At 39.5% G+C, this 16688-nt stretch overlaps 1 protein-coding gene across 1 annotated transcript; it reads left to right on the top strand.

The window, feature by feature from the left end:
• Positions 1–241: 241 nt before the first annotated feature.
• On the top strand, positions 242–14875 carry DDX47 (DEAD-box helicase 47). The gene is made up of 12 exons (XM_089523808.1): positions 242–457; positions 2978–3071; positions 4538–4726; positions 6881–6952; positions 9100–9218; positions 9901–9972; positions 10088–10204; positions 10332–10478; positions 10765–10902; positions 12432–12502; positions 12688–12817; positions 14218–14875. The coding sequence occupies exons 1-12, from the start codon at positions 395–397 to the stop codon at positions 14344–14346; spliced, it is 1341 nt and encodes a 446-aa protein (XP_089379934.1). The 5' UTR covers positions 242–394; the 3' UTR covers positions 14347–14875.
• The last annotated feature ends 1813 nt before the right edge of the window (positions 14876–16688 follow it).

Here is a 16688-nt window from a genome sequence, read left to right as displayed (position 1 = left end):
TTCTCTGTCAGAGAGAGTTCTGGTACCACAACAAACTACAATTCCCAGGATTCCCTAGCACTGAGCCAGGACAGCTAAAGCAGTCTCAAACTGGATTATATCTGCAGTGTGTTTTGGACCAGACTCTTATTCATTACTCATTAATCATTATGGAGTGAATATGGAGAACAAAAAATAAAATAAAAATAAAATAAAATTCTGGTCCAAAACACACAGAAATAATCCAGTTTGAGCCAGGGCAGTTAAAGAGGTGTCAAACTGGATTGTTTCTGCAGTGTGTTTTCGGCCTATATGACTTTTCTAGCTCTGTGTGTATTATGAGGGGAAAGAGACAGAGGGAAGGCCTGGAACTACGACTCCCAGCGTGCCTTGCGAAATTCTAGTGAAGCACAAGATGGCGGCGGTCATGGACCAGGAGGAAGCGGACACTGGGACTGTGAAAGCCTTTAAAGAGCTGGTAAGAGAGTTGCTGCTTCTGCCCTTTAGCTCCTGTTGGTGTTTTTTCTCCCCTCTTCGCCATTTGTCCACTTTATTCTCATATAAAGGGTTTCAGAGTGTGGCTGACACGTGTCTTTGAGTCTACACGTGCACTCTCTGCTCCATTAATTACAGGTTGCCTTTGGGGAAGATTCCCCTTTTCTTGGGGGAGTGTAATGTGGGGCAGTCAGGCCTTCCCAGATTAAAGACTCAGTTGCCTCCCATTGACTGCCCTGTTTGCTTTGTTTTAACAATTTTAATTGTATTGTTTAGTATTATTTATTTATTATTTGTTATTTATTATTATTGTTTAGTATAATATCGTTACTGTTATTAATTTTGGGTTTACGGTGGATGAATGGGTGGGAGGTTTGATTGTGTTGTATTTATATTTTAGTGTTGTAAGCCGACTCAGTCTCAATGGACAGGAGGGGTATAAATTATAAAAAACTATTATTATTATTATTATTAGTAGTAGTAGTAGTATTATTAATGGTTTGAGCCTGCACTGCAACTCTGGAGACCAGGTTTCGAATCTTGAGCATAAAAACCCATTGGGTGACATTATTATTATTTTCTTATAAAATATTTATAATATTTTATTGTCTCACCTCTAGTTTGCTAGTTTTGATAGCCTTGCCATTTTAACTACTTTTAACTCATTTTTTTACATTGTTGTTGATTTGTTTTGTTCTTGTTTTAAGGTAGGGAGGGGGTTAGGCACAGGGGATTATTTAATTTTTGGTTTTTATAAGCACTATGTATTTTATTGACATTTGTCTGTTATTGTAATCTGCCTTGATCCGCAGGGAGAGGTGGAACATAAATAAACTATTATTATTATTATTATTATTATTATTATATCTCACATTTTCTCTCAATACAGGGACTCAAGGCTTGAGTCCCTGTATTGAGAGAAAATGTGAGATATAATAATAATAATAATAGCAGTAGTAGTAGTTTATTTATGTTCCACCTCTCCCTACGGATTGAGGCAGGTTACAATAACAGACAAATGTCAATAAAATACATAGTGCATATAAAAACCAAAAATTAAATAATCCCCTGTGCCTAACCCCCTCCCTACCTTAAAACAAGAACAAAACAAATACGATTTAAAAACAGTACAGCAATGTTAAAGTATTGTAAGGGCAGGGAACTGTCTAATTAAAAATAAATAAATTATAAGCCGCTCTGAGAGCCTTTGTGGCTGAAGAGCGGGATATAAATACTCAAAAGATATATATATATATATATATATATATATATAAACAATTTTAAGAATTAAAACAGTTATAAATTAAATATATGTTCAAAGTCACACTCTCTCAGCTCAGGGGATGGCAAAGGCAAACCCCCTCTGAAGAAACTTGCCGAGAAACTTGTTATTAGTAGTACCATGTTTATTGTATTTATTTTTTATCCTGCTTTCCTCTCCCACCCCCACAAAAAAATTGGGACCGAAAGCGGCTTACAGTTTAAAAGCACAGTACAATTAAAAACTTCCAAAAAAGTAACGATTAAAATGGAAGGATTCAAAGATATAGCTGTGTTAGTCTGTAGAATCAGTATGTAGAGAGATCTTGCAGCACCTTTGAGGCTGACTGAAAGAAAGAAGTTGGCAGCATGAGTTTTTGTAGACCAAAGTCTACTTCTTCAGATGCATTCTTTAAAAACTTTGTTTTAAAAGCCTGTCTGAACAAAAAGGTCTTAGCCTGCCAGAGGAAGGAGAACAAGGAGGGGGCCATTCTGGGAAAAGAGAGATATTGAATCAGTAGAATCTATTGAAAGCCGAGAATTCATATAACATGTACACTTGTCCTTCTACATTCGCTGGGTTTTGGGGCACAGGAATCCTATGAATGTGGAAAAACTGCAAATAACAAAAATACTGTGTTTTTACATAAGAGAACACCTCTCTAGGAAACTCTATGACCTCCAGTACAACTCTGTGGTCAACATCTGTCAGACATTGACCATAGAATTGCACTGGAGGGGCTACAAATGCCTAGTGAAGTGTTCTCTCTAGGAATCCTTAGGTCCTTCAGTACGACTTTGACCATAGAGTTGCACTGGAGGACCTAGATATTCCTAGAGAGAACTTATTAATAAAATTCATGAATAATCAAATACACAAAAGTTAAAGCCGCAAATGTGGAGGGAAGAGTGTATAGAGATGTCAGCTTGCACCAACCAGTTTCGTGTTACATTGTGTATCCACTGCCCCATAGTGTCCTCCCTTTTAAAAAACTAAACCAAACCATTACATTTAATATATTACAGAAAATAGCCAGCATATTTAAAAAACAAAAAACAAACAAACTTGCAGCTTTTACTTATTCTGGCTTCTAATGAAGCAGATAATGCATTTAAAAATGCATCATTGTTTTAAGTCACTAAATTTTCCAATACAGGCTAACTATTATTAAAGGCCACGTTGAATTATACTTTAATACTTTAAACACCTTCCTAAGTGTTTGCTTTCTGTTTGAATTCACAGGGAGTAACAGATGTGCTGTGTGAAGCCTGTGATCAGTTGGGATGGAAAACGCCAACAAAGATTCAAGTGGAGGCAGTTCCACTTGCGCTCCAAGGTGAGATCAGTTCACAGAAAAGGAGGCTGATATATTTCAGTGTGTTACAAAGAACATGTATTCCAGTCCTTTTTTCTACAGACTTTTGCAGCTCCAAGAACTTTTCAGTGAGTAAGTAAATATTTCACCTCATCTTGAACTAAGTGGACGAATTTTGCTCAGAAAGGAAGGTATGACTTCTTAGAGTTGTACAAGGAAGGTGTGACTTCATAGAGTTGTACAAGCAAGCTTTTGTTTTACTAATATATTAGAAAAGGCAGCCTTTCTCTCAGGAGTGGTTTGGGCTCAGTTCAGGCTCTCCCTGTTATATGGAAAACATTAATTTCCCAACAGAGAAGATTGGAACATCCTCTAGAATGGGTTGCTCCTCCTCTTTGCTCCTTATGCAGGAAAAAAAATAAAGACCTTCCTGGCCCTGTGTGGATGGAGCAAACTCCGAAAAGTCAGTCTTTTTCCTGCCTATACTCCTAGTAGGGCACACTTTATTCTCCAGACAAATATCATTGATTGCACCCATTCTAGAGGATGATCTGGACTTCTGAGACCTCCCTGGCCTGAATTCCCTTCTTCTGCCTTCTGTGTTCAGTTGTTCTACTCTCCTGTGATATGAGGAAAGGATAATGGGTGACATGATCACTCCCTACCTTTCCACCATATCTCTTGTTGGGCTCCATGCAGTGGAGGACAAAAATCCTGCTAAACTCATGTAGACCCCACTGCAAACTTTTGTCTTCTAGTGCATGAAAGTGGTATAGGGCTCTGTGAAAAATATGGTGGAAGGTCTGGGACAGTGAACCTGTGGCCACTCTCCCTTCACATTGTTTTGCTTATGTGGGGCTTTGAAATTCTGCACAGGACATTATTTTTCTAGCATTAAGAGGAAGTGAAAGTATTGGAGAAAATAGTGTTCTGTTTGTATTCTTACTCTAAATCAGGGATAACTAACATATTTTTGCTGCCCTTGGAGCCTTTTTTTCTGCCATAACCAGTTTTTAAAAGCATGAAAGAAGGAGGACGACTGTTTTTATCCTGCCTCTTCTCCCAAACTGGGATTTAAGATGACTTAAAAATTAAAACAAATTTAATATATTTAAAACATACAAATGATCCAAAACATTAACATGGTATTAAACTGTCAATAATATTACATTATTATTAACTTTAACTTACTTATGCTCCTGTAAGCTCCAGGAAATATCATCTTCAAAACAAAGGTGCACAGACCTAGGGTGGCTAGAAGTCAACTTCTGTTCATTTCCATTTTCATCAGGAGGTCTGGTCTGGTGCTGCCAATGGGGGGTCCTCCTGAATGTGGGTTAAAACTGGCTTTTGAATTTACAGAATCTGTTTATTGTGGTGTAGATCCTCTGAAGGTGCTTTTGAGAATTCTTTTTCAGTGTTCTGCATCATTGTATTTGTGCTGTTTTCCTTTCACTCTGAATGTTAACCCAGTTCTTTTCTTGTAGGCCGGGACATCATTGGCTTAGCAGAGACAGGATCTGGAAAAACAGGGGCATTTGCTTTGCCAATCCTTCAGGCACTCTTAGAGACTCCTCAGCGCTTCTTTGCTTTGGTACTAACACCCACCCGGGAGTTAGCCTTCCAAATCTCAGAGCAGTTTGAGGCTCTTGGATCTTCCATTGGTGTTCAGACTGGTGAGTGGCCTTGCTATGAGGCTTCAGATGAGCGGGAAATAGACTGAGTTTTGTAAGAGGCATAAAGGAGATGGAGCAATAGCACGTTTTTTATTATACAGTTGACCCTTCATATCCACAGATTCTATATCCATGGATTCAGCCAACCATGCTTTGAAAGTAATTTATAAAAATATAAATTCTAAAAAGCAAACCTTGATATTGCCCTTTTTTATAAAGAACATAATTTTACTATGCTGTTGTATTTAATGAGACTTGAGCATTAAATACAACAGCATAGTATCCATGGGGTGTCTTGGAACAAAACCCCAACAAATACAAAAACCCCACTCTGTGTGTGTGTGTGTGTGTGTGTGTGTATCTTTATCTTCATGAAATGTCTTTGTACTCTAGGTGCAAAGTATGGCAGTAAGCTCACAGACATTATTAGCCTATGTAACATTTTTAGTTTTACTATCCTGCTGATGCTATCAACTTTGGTTTTAATGTTGGCTGCAAAGAAGCATTGTTACCTGCAGTCAGCATTGAAGCAGATGCCATCAACTGATTGATTTGTAGCATTTATTTTCACTCTGCTGCTTAGTCCCAAAGTCTTCCAGAATGGCTTACAAAAAGAAGTAGCAGGACAACCCCTGTCCTAAGGCTTACCATCTAATGTCTGTGTTCTTCACAGAAAAAAAATTGCTTTTTGCAACTGGCATATAAGCCAGGTGGGCTAGTACAAGTGGGTTACAGTTATCTGTCCTGTCTTCCATCTGCCTGCTTACTTTCATTGAATTCCTGCTTATCTTGGACTACTTGGAATGTTGTTGAAAACAAGGTTAGTCTCACTTTGTGAAAGTGGAAATTGGATAATTTCCTTCAAAAACAGAAAAAGAAGAAGAGAAAGATTTCAAGGAGATGAGACTCACTCTCACAACTGCTGCTCCCTCCAGATTCGTCCCTGCCCACCCCCATAGCATAAATTGCATTCTTCTTGCAAATTATATGTTTACAGTTTGCATCATTTTCCTCCTGTTTGATTTATTTGGAAACTTTTTTTAAAACATCAGACTCATTTTTTATTTTGGGTGAATTCTTAATGTTTTTCAGCCTCCCTTAGGATTCATGGCAATGGGAGGTTCTGGATGGCACTCTATATGGCTCAGGTCCAGGCTATTTGGCAGACCTTGTCTCCCTATATGAGCTGCCCCGGGCTGTGAGATCTGCAGGAGAGGCCCTTCTCTCCATCCCACCACCACCACACACACAGTTAGTGGGGACACGCGAGAAGGCCTTTTCCATGGCTGCTCCAAGATTCTGGAACTCCCTGCCCAGGGAGACCAGAATGGCCCCTTCTTTGATGGCCTTCCGCCGACAGGTGAAAACCTTCCTCTTCAGACAGGCATTCAAAACATAATGCTCTTAAAGAATGGCCTGGGGTACTATATTGTTTTAATGTATTTTAAGCATTTTTATCTTTTTTAAAGTATTTGATATTTTAGTATTGAATTTGTTTCCATTATTGCAGTAATTTAATCCTATTTTAATGTACTATTTTTGTATGTTTTTAACTGTATGGTGTTTTTTTAATGTTGCAAGCCGCCCTGAATCCCAGTCCTAGGAGAAAGGTGGGATATAAATAATAATAATATATCATGCCACTCCATGTGATTAATACACAAAGTTCTACTAAAAGTACCTGTTTGACGTTAACATTGGGTAATTCTTTTCAAAGTTTAGAGAAATTACTTTTTGGGATTACAAATCACAACCCCCAGCCTGGGCATTGGCCATGCTAGCTGGGGGATTCTGACAGCTTTAGGCCAGAGATAACATTTCCATGCTCTGGTTTTCCATAATGTTTGTTTGAAGCTTTCACCACAGGACCAGCTCATTTAATGAAATGTTTCTTGACATCTAGGTGTCATAAAACAATTCCCAAACAGTGATAAATATTAGATTGCACCTGTGTGTGGTGCTTAAAAAGTAAATATGAATACTTACATGTAGGCTTGGACTTGGGATGGAATTAATGAGCACCAATGAATGGAATAACCTTTACTTTCCACTGGCTGCAGGGGGCTGTGCTGAAGCAGTTGTTGAGGGTAGGTCTGGTGGCTAATAAAAGTGAATTTCAATGAATCTGATTTAATTCTTCTTTTCTTTCCTAAGCTGTCATCGTTGGAGGAATTGACATGATGGCTCAGTCTCTGGCCTTAGCTAAGAAGCCACATGTAATCATCGGTAAGAAACCAAATGAGTGCAGTAGAGTGACTGATGGACTGAAATGACTGTAATAAGACTTTAAGAATCTATATGAAGGAGAATGAATGCATGGAGAAATTATTGACTAAATAGATAATTAGCTAAACATTCTGGGGTCCCTGGTCCTTGTGGGTCCTTGGGTCCATTTGGCAGTTTATCCTGGTTATCCTGGGCATCACCACTTGGTTGCAGTGGATGGCATGTATCACGAAGGACATGTAATGTGCTCCAAAGACTTGAATGCAGGGGATTGAATGAAGTGGGATCTCAAACCTCGACATACACAAAATTCATTTGAATCCATTTTCCCATTAACAGAAACCTATATCACAGAAAGCAAATGTGATGTTTACAAGCTGTGCACTGGAGCCATCCTCCTACTGCACGCATAGTCTTTCACACATTGATACCTTTCTTTGTCTTATGTCCTGTGTGTGTGTCATGTATTGATATTGCATTGTTCTTATTATACACCTTAAAGTCAACTGTAAGTACGGGTGACCTTACCATAGGGTTTTCTTGGCAAGCTTTATTGCAATAATAATAATTTGTTTTATTTATATAATTAATAATATTGCAAGGAGGTTACCATTGCTTCCTTCTTAGACTAAGGGAGCATGATTTGCCCAAGGTCACCAAATGAGCTACCATGGATGAGCAGGGATTTAGACCCTTATCTCTGGAATTCTTGTTTTTACACCATGCTGACACCTTTACATGCATTTCCTTTTTCCATGCATACAATCTTCCCGTTTGCAAGCACACAGGAAGTTCATAGTGTCTTTTGGGATCTGTGTAAGATCATCTCCCCCAAAGTCATCACATTCTCATTTTTAACTTCTTGTTCCTCTCTGCTTCCCTTACTGATTTACTGCTGCTCTTAGCTGCTTCAATGCTCTCCCTAGTTTCTCTGTTTTTCCTGCCCACCACTCCCCAATGGCAGAAATGGCAGGGGTTCTTTTTGCTTCCTCTCTTCTTTCTCTGGGCCGGCAGCTACCAGCCATCTTTGTTTATCAAGAATGCATCTGAGCCACACGTACAGACCAGAGGTATTCATGAAAATAAAGATGGAGGCCTTAACCAATCCAAGCTGTTGATGAGAAAACAGCTGTGACAGATTCCCTCTCCAGGTTGACACTGCAGTCCTAGCCCTTGGGCTCTTATCACTCACCTTGACCTTTTACTGTTCAGACCCCTCCCTGGATCTGATACATAGGCCCCAAGATGACCACTGTACTGGAAAAATAGATGTGTTTATTGTTGGGTTAAATTTGGTAAAGTGTGGCCAATTTCCCTCATTAATTCTTAAATAAAAATATATCCAGACAAAAGATGAAGGAAATAAAACATTAATTACTTATTGTATAACAGATAAGTTAAAGATCTAGCTTTACTCTGGCACCACTCTCTCTCTCTCTCTCTCTCTCTCTCTCTCTCTCTCTCTCACACACACACACACACACACACTGCAATATAACACTTTAATTGAAACAGTGACATTTTCCTCTGAACTCTTTCAACATTTTAAGTACCCATCAGAATTAGGTCTCTACTTTAATCTTATTCATTCCTCCTCAAACCATTTCATTATTTCTAACTGTCCCTATCTCTAATTGTCCCTCTCAAGGTATAATTCATGCCTTTACTTCTAAATCTTAACTGGTCCTATCTGACATTTTTATATTCTTTACCCCATAGGCCTCCCCAGAATTCCACAAGCTCTGATTAGCTAGCTTTACTCAGGCTTGTCAAACTCATCTCTTCACAAAATAATTGTTGTTGTCTTTTAAATTTAAAGCCAAAGGGCTAGGGCAACTCCTGGTGGGCTTACATCAGGATTATGAGATCTAGCTAACTGGAGTAAATGGAAGGTGCAAGACACCACTGCTTCGTGTGCTGTACTTAGTGTTCTCATGGATGGACAATCAGTGGTCCTCCAGACATAGTTGATGCACAGCTTACACAGCCCTTCACCATTAGTCATACTGGCCAGGTGAGTTGTAATCCAACAACATCTAGAGGGCCACAGAAATATCTTTTTTTAATATGCTGTTTTGGGCAAAGGTTTAAGTTACCTCTGTTATTGACTACTGTACTCTCTTTTCTCTACCCTCTTCTATTGGTAGCTACTCCTGGTCGTCTTATTGACCACCTTGAGAACACAAAGGGTTTTAATTTGAGAGCTCTGAAGTACCTGGTGATGGATGAAGCTGACCGGATTCTCAATATGGATTTTGAAACAGAGGTGAGGTCTGCCAGTCCTGTCCATTTTAAAATAGGCATTTGGAATTCCAAGGAGATGGTGCTTTTCCTCAGTATGGTTCTCTCATATTTACTAATGTAGCATGGCCATATGTGGTATTGCTTCTCTGATGTGGCATATTAGAAATTATTTTTTTGGAGTATGCCAGGAACTCACAACACATTTGTACTCATTGACTGCAGTTGTGTCTTTCTTTCCCTGAAACTTGCTGGGGACCAATAGCCAGTGGCTCATGGGCCAGCATCTGTTCAGTGCCTTTTTGATTTGCACTGACATAGGGTATTTTTGCCTTTCAGGGTCAAGTTTACTGTAGCACAGGTAGCAAGATTCTTATCTGAAGTCACTGGGGTTCTTTCTCCCCATATTGACACAACTACTCTCTGAACCATCCCACTGCTCTTTCTGGTATAGCAGTGGAATAACTTGACTTAAAGAGACTGCTTGTGCTCAGAGCTTAGAAACATTCCTTTTTGGACTAGAGTTTTGACTTTGGCTATGATGGCAGGAGGCTTCTGGAAGTGGAAGTCTAATGTGAAGCTTTTTGGCCTTCTGCTTATGTGCTGTTGCTGCTCTCAAGATGGACAGTTAAAGGGATGTTTGACGTATATGCCTATGTACAGATCTTTCTGTTATTTTGTATTTCACTTTCTATTTCTCTTCACAGGTAGACAAGATCCTGAAAGTGATTCCCAGAGACAGGAAGACATTTCTCTTTTCTGCTACAATGACTAAAAAGGTGTGTGAGTGGTTGAAATTTTGTATTAATTCAGAGAGAGAAGGGACTTGGCAGAATTACTTTTGACCTCAGGGCAATATCAGCATCTGAAAATCTCAATTTGATCTGTTCTCAGGTGCAAAAACTCCAGCGGGCTGCTCTCAAGGACCCAGTTAAATGTGCAGTTTCATCTAAATACCAGACAGTTGAAAAGCTTCAGCAGTACTATATTTTTATCCCTTCCAAGTTCAAGGTAAATAATTTCCTTCACCTTGTTTCATACTCCACTCGGATTTCCTCTGACTCTTTTGGGTCCTTTGTCAGTTTGTTCCCCTTCATTCACATTGTTTGTGAGCTAAAATGCATTTTCTAATTCCTAGGACAGTTATCTTGTCTATATCCTTAATGAACTTGCTGGGAACTCTTTCATGATATTCTGCAGCACATGCAACAATACTCAGCGGACGGCTCTACTGCTTCGCAATCTGGGCTTCACGGCCATCCCTCTCCATGGACAGATGAGCCAGGTACATTCAAGGAAATTTCTGGTATACCATACCCAAGCTTGGAAAAGTTGCCTTTGGAACTATAACTCCCAGAATCCATCAGCCACCATGACCACTGGTCATATTTAACTACAACTATATATTGTATCCAATTTGCTTTTCCTTTGAGCAACATTTCCACAAACTGTATTGTGTGCAGAACGTTAACATGTAGCCATTAGTAAATCACAAAATTTTAACACATTTCCGCTTTGTAAGGTTAACAATTCATAACAGTATGTTAACATGTATTTTTTTTCCCTCCCAGAATAAGCGATTAGGGTCACTGAATAAGTTCAAAGCCAAAGCACGGTCCATTCTCTTGGCAACAGATGTTGCTAGCAGAGGCCTAGACATTCCCCATGTGGATGTTGTGATAAACTTTGACATTCCTACCCATTCTAAGGTGAGTTATGAAGTCATGCTGATAAATTAAGAATTTGATGCCTATAGTTTTAGATGTTGGGAGTTAACAAGAAAGGATGGAAGCCATTTTAAAAAAATAGAACCAAGAGGTACAAGAATTCCTTACAGGTGAGGGAACTAGGGTTCCCCCCCCCACTGTGAGCCCTCACAAAATGCTTTAAAGCTGAGAAAGGTAATGCATGTGTTATCAAGAAGTTGGGCTGGAAAGGTGAGAATTACAGGAGTAGTTAATTCAGATAAAGCAGGAGTGATAGTGATTAGATGAGTATTCAGCTCTTACAGTTTGGGAGTCTTCCTGCATTTGTCTTTTCTGTTTGATTTTCAGGTTGGGCCGCAGTGTATATTATTTTTGCTTGTTGTGCTTGAGGTGCACTTAGTGGGATGTTGTGTCCAGAGAGTTCTATTTGTCTCCTTCTTTTGTTGTTATACACCTTCAAGTTGACTCTGATTTATAGTGATCCTATCCTAGCAGTTTTCTTGGCAAGATTTATCCAGAGGCAGTTTCACATTTCCCTCCTGTGAGACTGAAAGAATGTGACTTCTCCAAGGTCACCCAGCAGTTTTCCATGGCTGAGCAGGGATTTGAACCCTGGTCTCCTGGAGTCCTAGTCCAAGAGTCAATCCACTACATTATGCTGGTGTCTCCTTCCTTTACCTGCTTTCAAAAATAATGTGGAGACAGTTCTTGAGATTTTTATCTTAATTGATTAATTGTTTTTAAATCTGGTCAGTAACTGGTCTTAATATGTTTTCCTTTCATGATGTTAGTTTATAAGATTTGTTTAATGGGTATAGTGTATGGTGGCTTTAATACATCTTGTTTACTATCTGGGAAGCTGGGAAGCATTCTTATGATATATATGTATATATAATTTCAAATTATAAAAATATTTAAAATATTGGGATAAATTAAAGGATTTTGAATTGTTTTTTGCTTTCTGAATTTGTAGCAGATCCTACAGTGTGCATTCTGTTCATTCATAAGCCTAGAACTATGCTTTTCTTAAACTAAATGCTGTAAATGTATGCATGTATAAATGCACACACATTATTTATATAAGAACGGATGAGAACATGTATTGTACTGTTGATTTTAACAGATCACTCTGTCAAGATCTAATAGCTAGAAGATGAAAGAAAATCTGCCTTAAGTGACTGTTTATTGTTGATTGAAAATGAAAGAGTTGTCTTCACAGTACATAGCCTATATCTGTGAAAAGCTAAATGATTTAAACAGCCACTAACCTCTCAAAAATATTTGGAGGGACTCAGATAACGGAATCCATGCTGCTCTTTCTTTTAAAATGTGTCATGTGGGCATTGGAATATTATGAGGGAGGCAGTTGTTTATGTGCCTTGGAATGTGTGGCTGCACAGTTGAAACATAATGAGCAAATATCCAGGACGAGGAACCTTGAACAAGCATTGTGTTGTTTTGCCCAAGTGGTGCTGGTTTTATTATGCTTTGCTTTGGCCTCTGTTTTGTGACTTGCTCTGGGTTCCTTTCAGGATTACATTCATCGGGTGGGACGAACAGCTCGGGCTGGACGCTCTGGCAAATCAATCACTTTTGTCACACAGTAAGTAGAGCTCTGAAATTTCCACTGAGCTTTCAGCAATGTCCCTGCAACCTCTTGGAAGTTCTGGAGTGGGAGAACTTTATAGGGAATCTCAGATGGGGACAAGATGCTAAGGCATTTGTGGGACAATAGTTCAGAGAAACTACCTGAACTGTAAATAACATATTTCTACTGATTTCCTCCAGGTATGATGTTGAGCTCTTCCAGCGTATTGAGCACCTGATTGGCAAGAAGCTGCCTGCTTTTCCCACACAAGAAGAAGAAGTCATGATGCTGACAGAACGTGTGGCTGAAGCACAGAGATTTGCTCGCATGGTAAAGTGTGCTGTTATTTTTGTGGGTCAGGATGCATGCCAGTGTGCAGCAGGCAGATTTAGCCTCATAGCCCAAGGATGTGATTGCTTTATTAGCACCTACCCAGAATCAGTGCAGTCAAATTTCATGCCAAAGCCATTGTTCTTAGGACAGGTTGCTCTCCAAGTGTTGGAGTGCAACTTCCATCAGCCTTAGCTGTACAAAGCCCTCAGTCACAAAGGATACTGTTTTCACACACATATACAAAAGCCAATTTTAAGCCCATTCCAATTCTGGCTCAGACATGTCTTAAGCATGTGGACTGTTGACTATAAACAGGGATGCTTAAGACATGTCTGAGCTAGAATTGCAATAGGCTTAAAACTGGCTTTTATTTTCTTTGTGAAAACAGTATCCTTTGTGGCTGAGGGCTTTGTACAGGAATTAATATATTTTGATTGTAATAGAGGCAAATCTGTTTGCATTGCATACAGCATCATGCTAGCTATGTGTATGGTGACACTTCAGTTGTATCTCAAATGTGTCAGACCTGGTCAATATTTGTGTGGGAGACCAACAGTGATCTCTAGTTAGGGTTAGCAGTGGCAGATCTGCTTAGTGGTGTCAGACTTAGTTAGTATTTGGGTGGGAGACCAACAGTGATCTCTAGTTAGGGTTAGCAGTGGCAGATCTGCTTAGTGGTGTCAGACTTAGTTAGTATTTGGGTGGGAGACCAACAGAGATCTCTAGTTAGGGTTAAGATTTTATAAGTTGATTTTAAATAATTGTATTAGAATTTACTATGTACTGTTGAAGTGATACCGACTGTAATCCCGCCTCAATCCGTCAGGAGAGGCAGGAAAATATAAATACAGTCCGTCCTCACCTTACGCGGGGGATCCGTTCCGGATCCCTCCGCGTAAGGCGAATTCCGCCTATGCTCGAGCCCCATTGGAAACAATGGGGCTCGTGCGCGGCGGCGCGGGGCGCAATGGGCGCGTGCGCCCATTCAATTGAATGGGACGTGCCACCCCTTCCGCCCTGTGTGCGCCCCGCGGCTTGAGCGCATATGCTCAAGGCCGCGTATGGCGCGGGCGCGCTGTAAAAAAGAAAGAGTGCTGTCAGAAACTTAGAAAGCTGCTGTTAATACTGGGATAGATAGGCCAATGTCTGATTCAGTATAAGACCGTGTCCTGTGTTCCCTGATTGACTGGGATTGCTATTGTCTGGGAAAATATTGAAGAAAAATAGTATCAAAGCAGCTTTTGAGAGTGGCATCAATCCTACACAAATGGTAATTCTGGAACTGGGTATACTTCAGTCCACCAAATATCCACCTGTCATGCTGAAAATGTATATATTTTCACTTATGTGCATATTTTCAGAAAGCTCACAAAATTATTCTCCCAATATCTTTGCAGGAGTTACAGCAAAAGGGGGAGAAGAAGAAGCGTTCCCGAGAAGAGGCTAATGAACCTGATGATGCAGAAGGAGCGATGGGTGTCAGGAACAAAATTGCTGGTGGGAAAAAGAAGAAAAGGAAACCTTGAGAAATGAATTACACCAGACTTTATCTGCCTATGTTATTTAAGTGACTGAGATTCTGGGAGTCATCAGTTCATCGCCAATATCAGATTGACCTTTTAGTACTTGCTCAAAGAAGATGTTTCTTGCCCCAGCAGCACCTTTGCAAATGCAACAGTCCAGTCTCCTAATTGTGAACTAGAAAGCAATGTTATTGCTATTCCAGCATTCTCTGCTAATGCTGCAAATTCCTTACTTCTACAGCATGCAGTTTTGCTGCCTACCAAAAGGTAGCAGGGAAGAGCAAATTTCATATCTTTTGCAGTGGAATTGAAGAAATGATTGAACGTTTTCAACCTACTTCCACTACTTGATGAAGAGAGATTTCTGCAAACCTTAATTCTTGCAAAACGAGAACTGGCAAAAATAAAAGCAGCACATCATGCTAATTCTAAGATAACATTAGTAAGGAACTTGATAGTGGCTTCATTGACTTTTTTAAAAAGGGGGTACTTCTTAACTAGGAGGCAAAAAATTTAAAAAGTTTATACTAAAGCTATACTTGTCTGTCCATTTTTGTGTCATTTATTTGTTGCATGAGCCTGTTATCAATTCATTTAAATAACCTAATAACTTCACACAGCCTTTTACATATAAAAACCCCCAAACAAAACAGAGAGAGGGGACTTGCTGTATACTTGCTTCTGTGTTTAGAGTAATGTTTACATGGCTTTTCCTTTTTCATTACCTCAGTCCTGAGACAGCAGTGCCTGGGAACAAACACTAAGAGGCAGTGTTTATTCGGACAAGATCTTTGTCAGAATTGATTGTCTTCCGCTGACTTGTTTCTCCACTAACTAAATAGGCTGTACTGGTTCATAAGAATAATTTCAAAATTCAGCATTGACCAATACCTGTATTAGGACAATTAGGTACATGCCTGTTGCACTGGCAGAGTTTAGATGAAAGAGTGATAGTGTCTTCTTTTTCACTTTGATGTTATGGCCTTCAAATCAACTTTGATTGATGGTGACACATACGGTTTTCTTGTTAAGATTTATTTAAGTGAGGCTTGCCATTGTCTTTCTCTAAGGCTGAGAGAGTGTAGCAAGCCCCAAACCACTCATTTGGTGTGCACAGTGGAGTGGGTAATCCTCATCTCTTGAAGTCCTAGTCTAGCACTTGCTCACTCATACTGATTTATGATGCTACTTTCTTTTTTGATTCATTTACAGTAAGTACCTGAATGCTAAGGAGCCCTGGTGGAACTGGTTAAATGCCAGTACTGCAGCCACAACATTGTGAGTTCAATCCCAGAGGGCTTCATGTTGACTCAACCTTCCATCCTTTCGTAGCTCAGTAAAATGAGTACCCAGCTTGTTGGAGGTAACTGGCTCACAAGTTGGAAACTGCTTAGAGAGTGCTTAGTTCCTTATGAAGTGGTATAGAAATGCAAAATGCTGTTGCTATTGCTATTGCTAAGTTGGCTTCACTAAATTTACTCTCCATTCAGTGGAATGATTACCTGGGTATTTAAGGTGTATCTGCTTTGAATATAATTGGTTTAAAGAAAAGCTATGAAAGGTAAACCTGTGTCACCAGCCATTTAGTGTGGGTCTTTGAACTGTGACTGATTTTGAAGAAATATATTCTAGCACTCTTAAACTAAAGGACCTGCTTTTATCTTTGCCATTAGTGCAGTCCCTCCTGTCATCATTAATGGAAAGGGAGGGCCTATGCATAGCAAGAACTAGTACAGGTGCATACAGTGTCCTGTTAAATACCACTTTATAGGAATGAATAGCAGTTCTCATTTATTAGAGAGACAAGTAAGGCGAAACACCTTGGGAGTAAAAATTTCTAACTTCAGGTATACACTGATGGGCTCTCACCTGGCAATGACTGACCAAGAAAATGATCTTGAGGTAGTTGTGATGCTGGCTAGTATTCAGTACAAAGTATTTCTTATTTCTTTTTAAATCTCGTGTTCATGTTTTAGTGTTTGATGAATGGAAAACACTTGCTTTCAGTTCAGTGTTTGTGGCAGGAATAATACTGCAAAACTACTAACAACCATAAGCATAGACACCTATTATATCATTTTCCAAATAATCCATGGATGCTACAGAGGCTAGAAAACATCTCTATTCCCTTGTGAGCATTGACCCAAGATATTTTGCTGCCTAAAGTTAGGAAGATTATTAACACATTCCTTTTAATGGAGCTGGCTAGATGGCAATTGATTATTACTTCAATACTGGCAACAGGGTAGCATTCCACACTGCACCTGAGAACAGCAGACCAATGTGAGGAGTGTAGGAGGTCTGTCACACAAACATACACATTGGTATTTGCTGTCACCCCCTGT

The sequence above is a fragment of the Sceloporus occidentalis genome, unplaced genomic scaffold, assembly GCF_023333645.1.
Source record: "Sceloporus occidentalis isolate IW3139 unplaced genomic scaffold, rSceOcc1.0.p SCAF_5, whole genome shotgun sequence".
In the NCBI taxonomy this organism is placed as follows: Eukaryota; Metazoa; Chordata; class Lepidosauria; order Squamata; family Phrynosomatidae; genus Sceloporus; species Sceloporus occidentalis.
The sequence above is the reverse complement of the archived record's forward strand: the minus strand, read 5'-3'. Positions and strand labels throughout refer to the sequence as shown.

Coding starts and splice junctions, on each gene's coding strand:
- DDX47 (XM_089523808.1), top strand. CDS start 395: ATGGCGGCGGTCATGGACCAGGAGGAAGCGGACACTGGGACTGTGAAA. Junction 10,205..10,331: donor TTATCCCTTCCAAGTTCAAG/GTAAATAATTTC, acceptor TCTAATTCCTAG/GACAGTTATCTTGTCTATAT. Junction 10,903..12,431: donor ACATTCCTACCCATTCTAAG/GTGAGTTATGAA, acceptor GGTTCCTTTCAG/GATTACATTCATCGGGTGGG.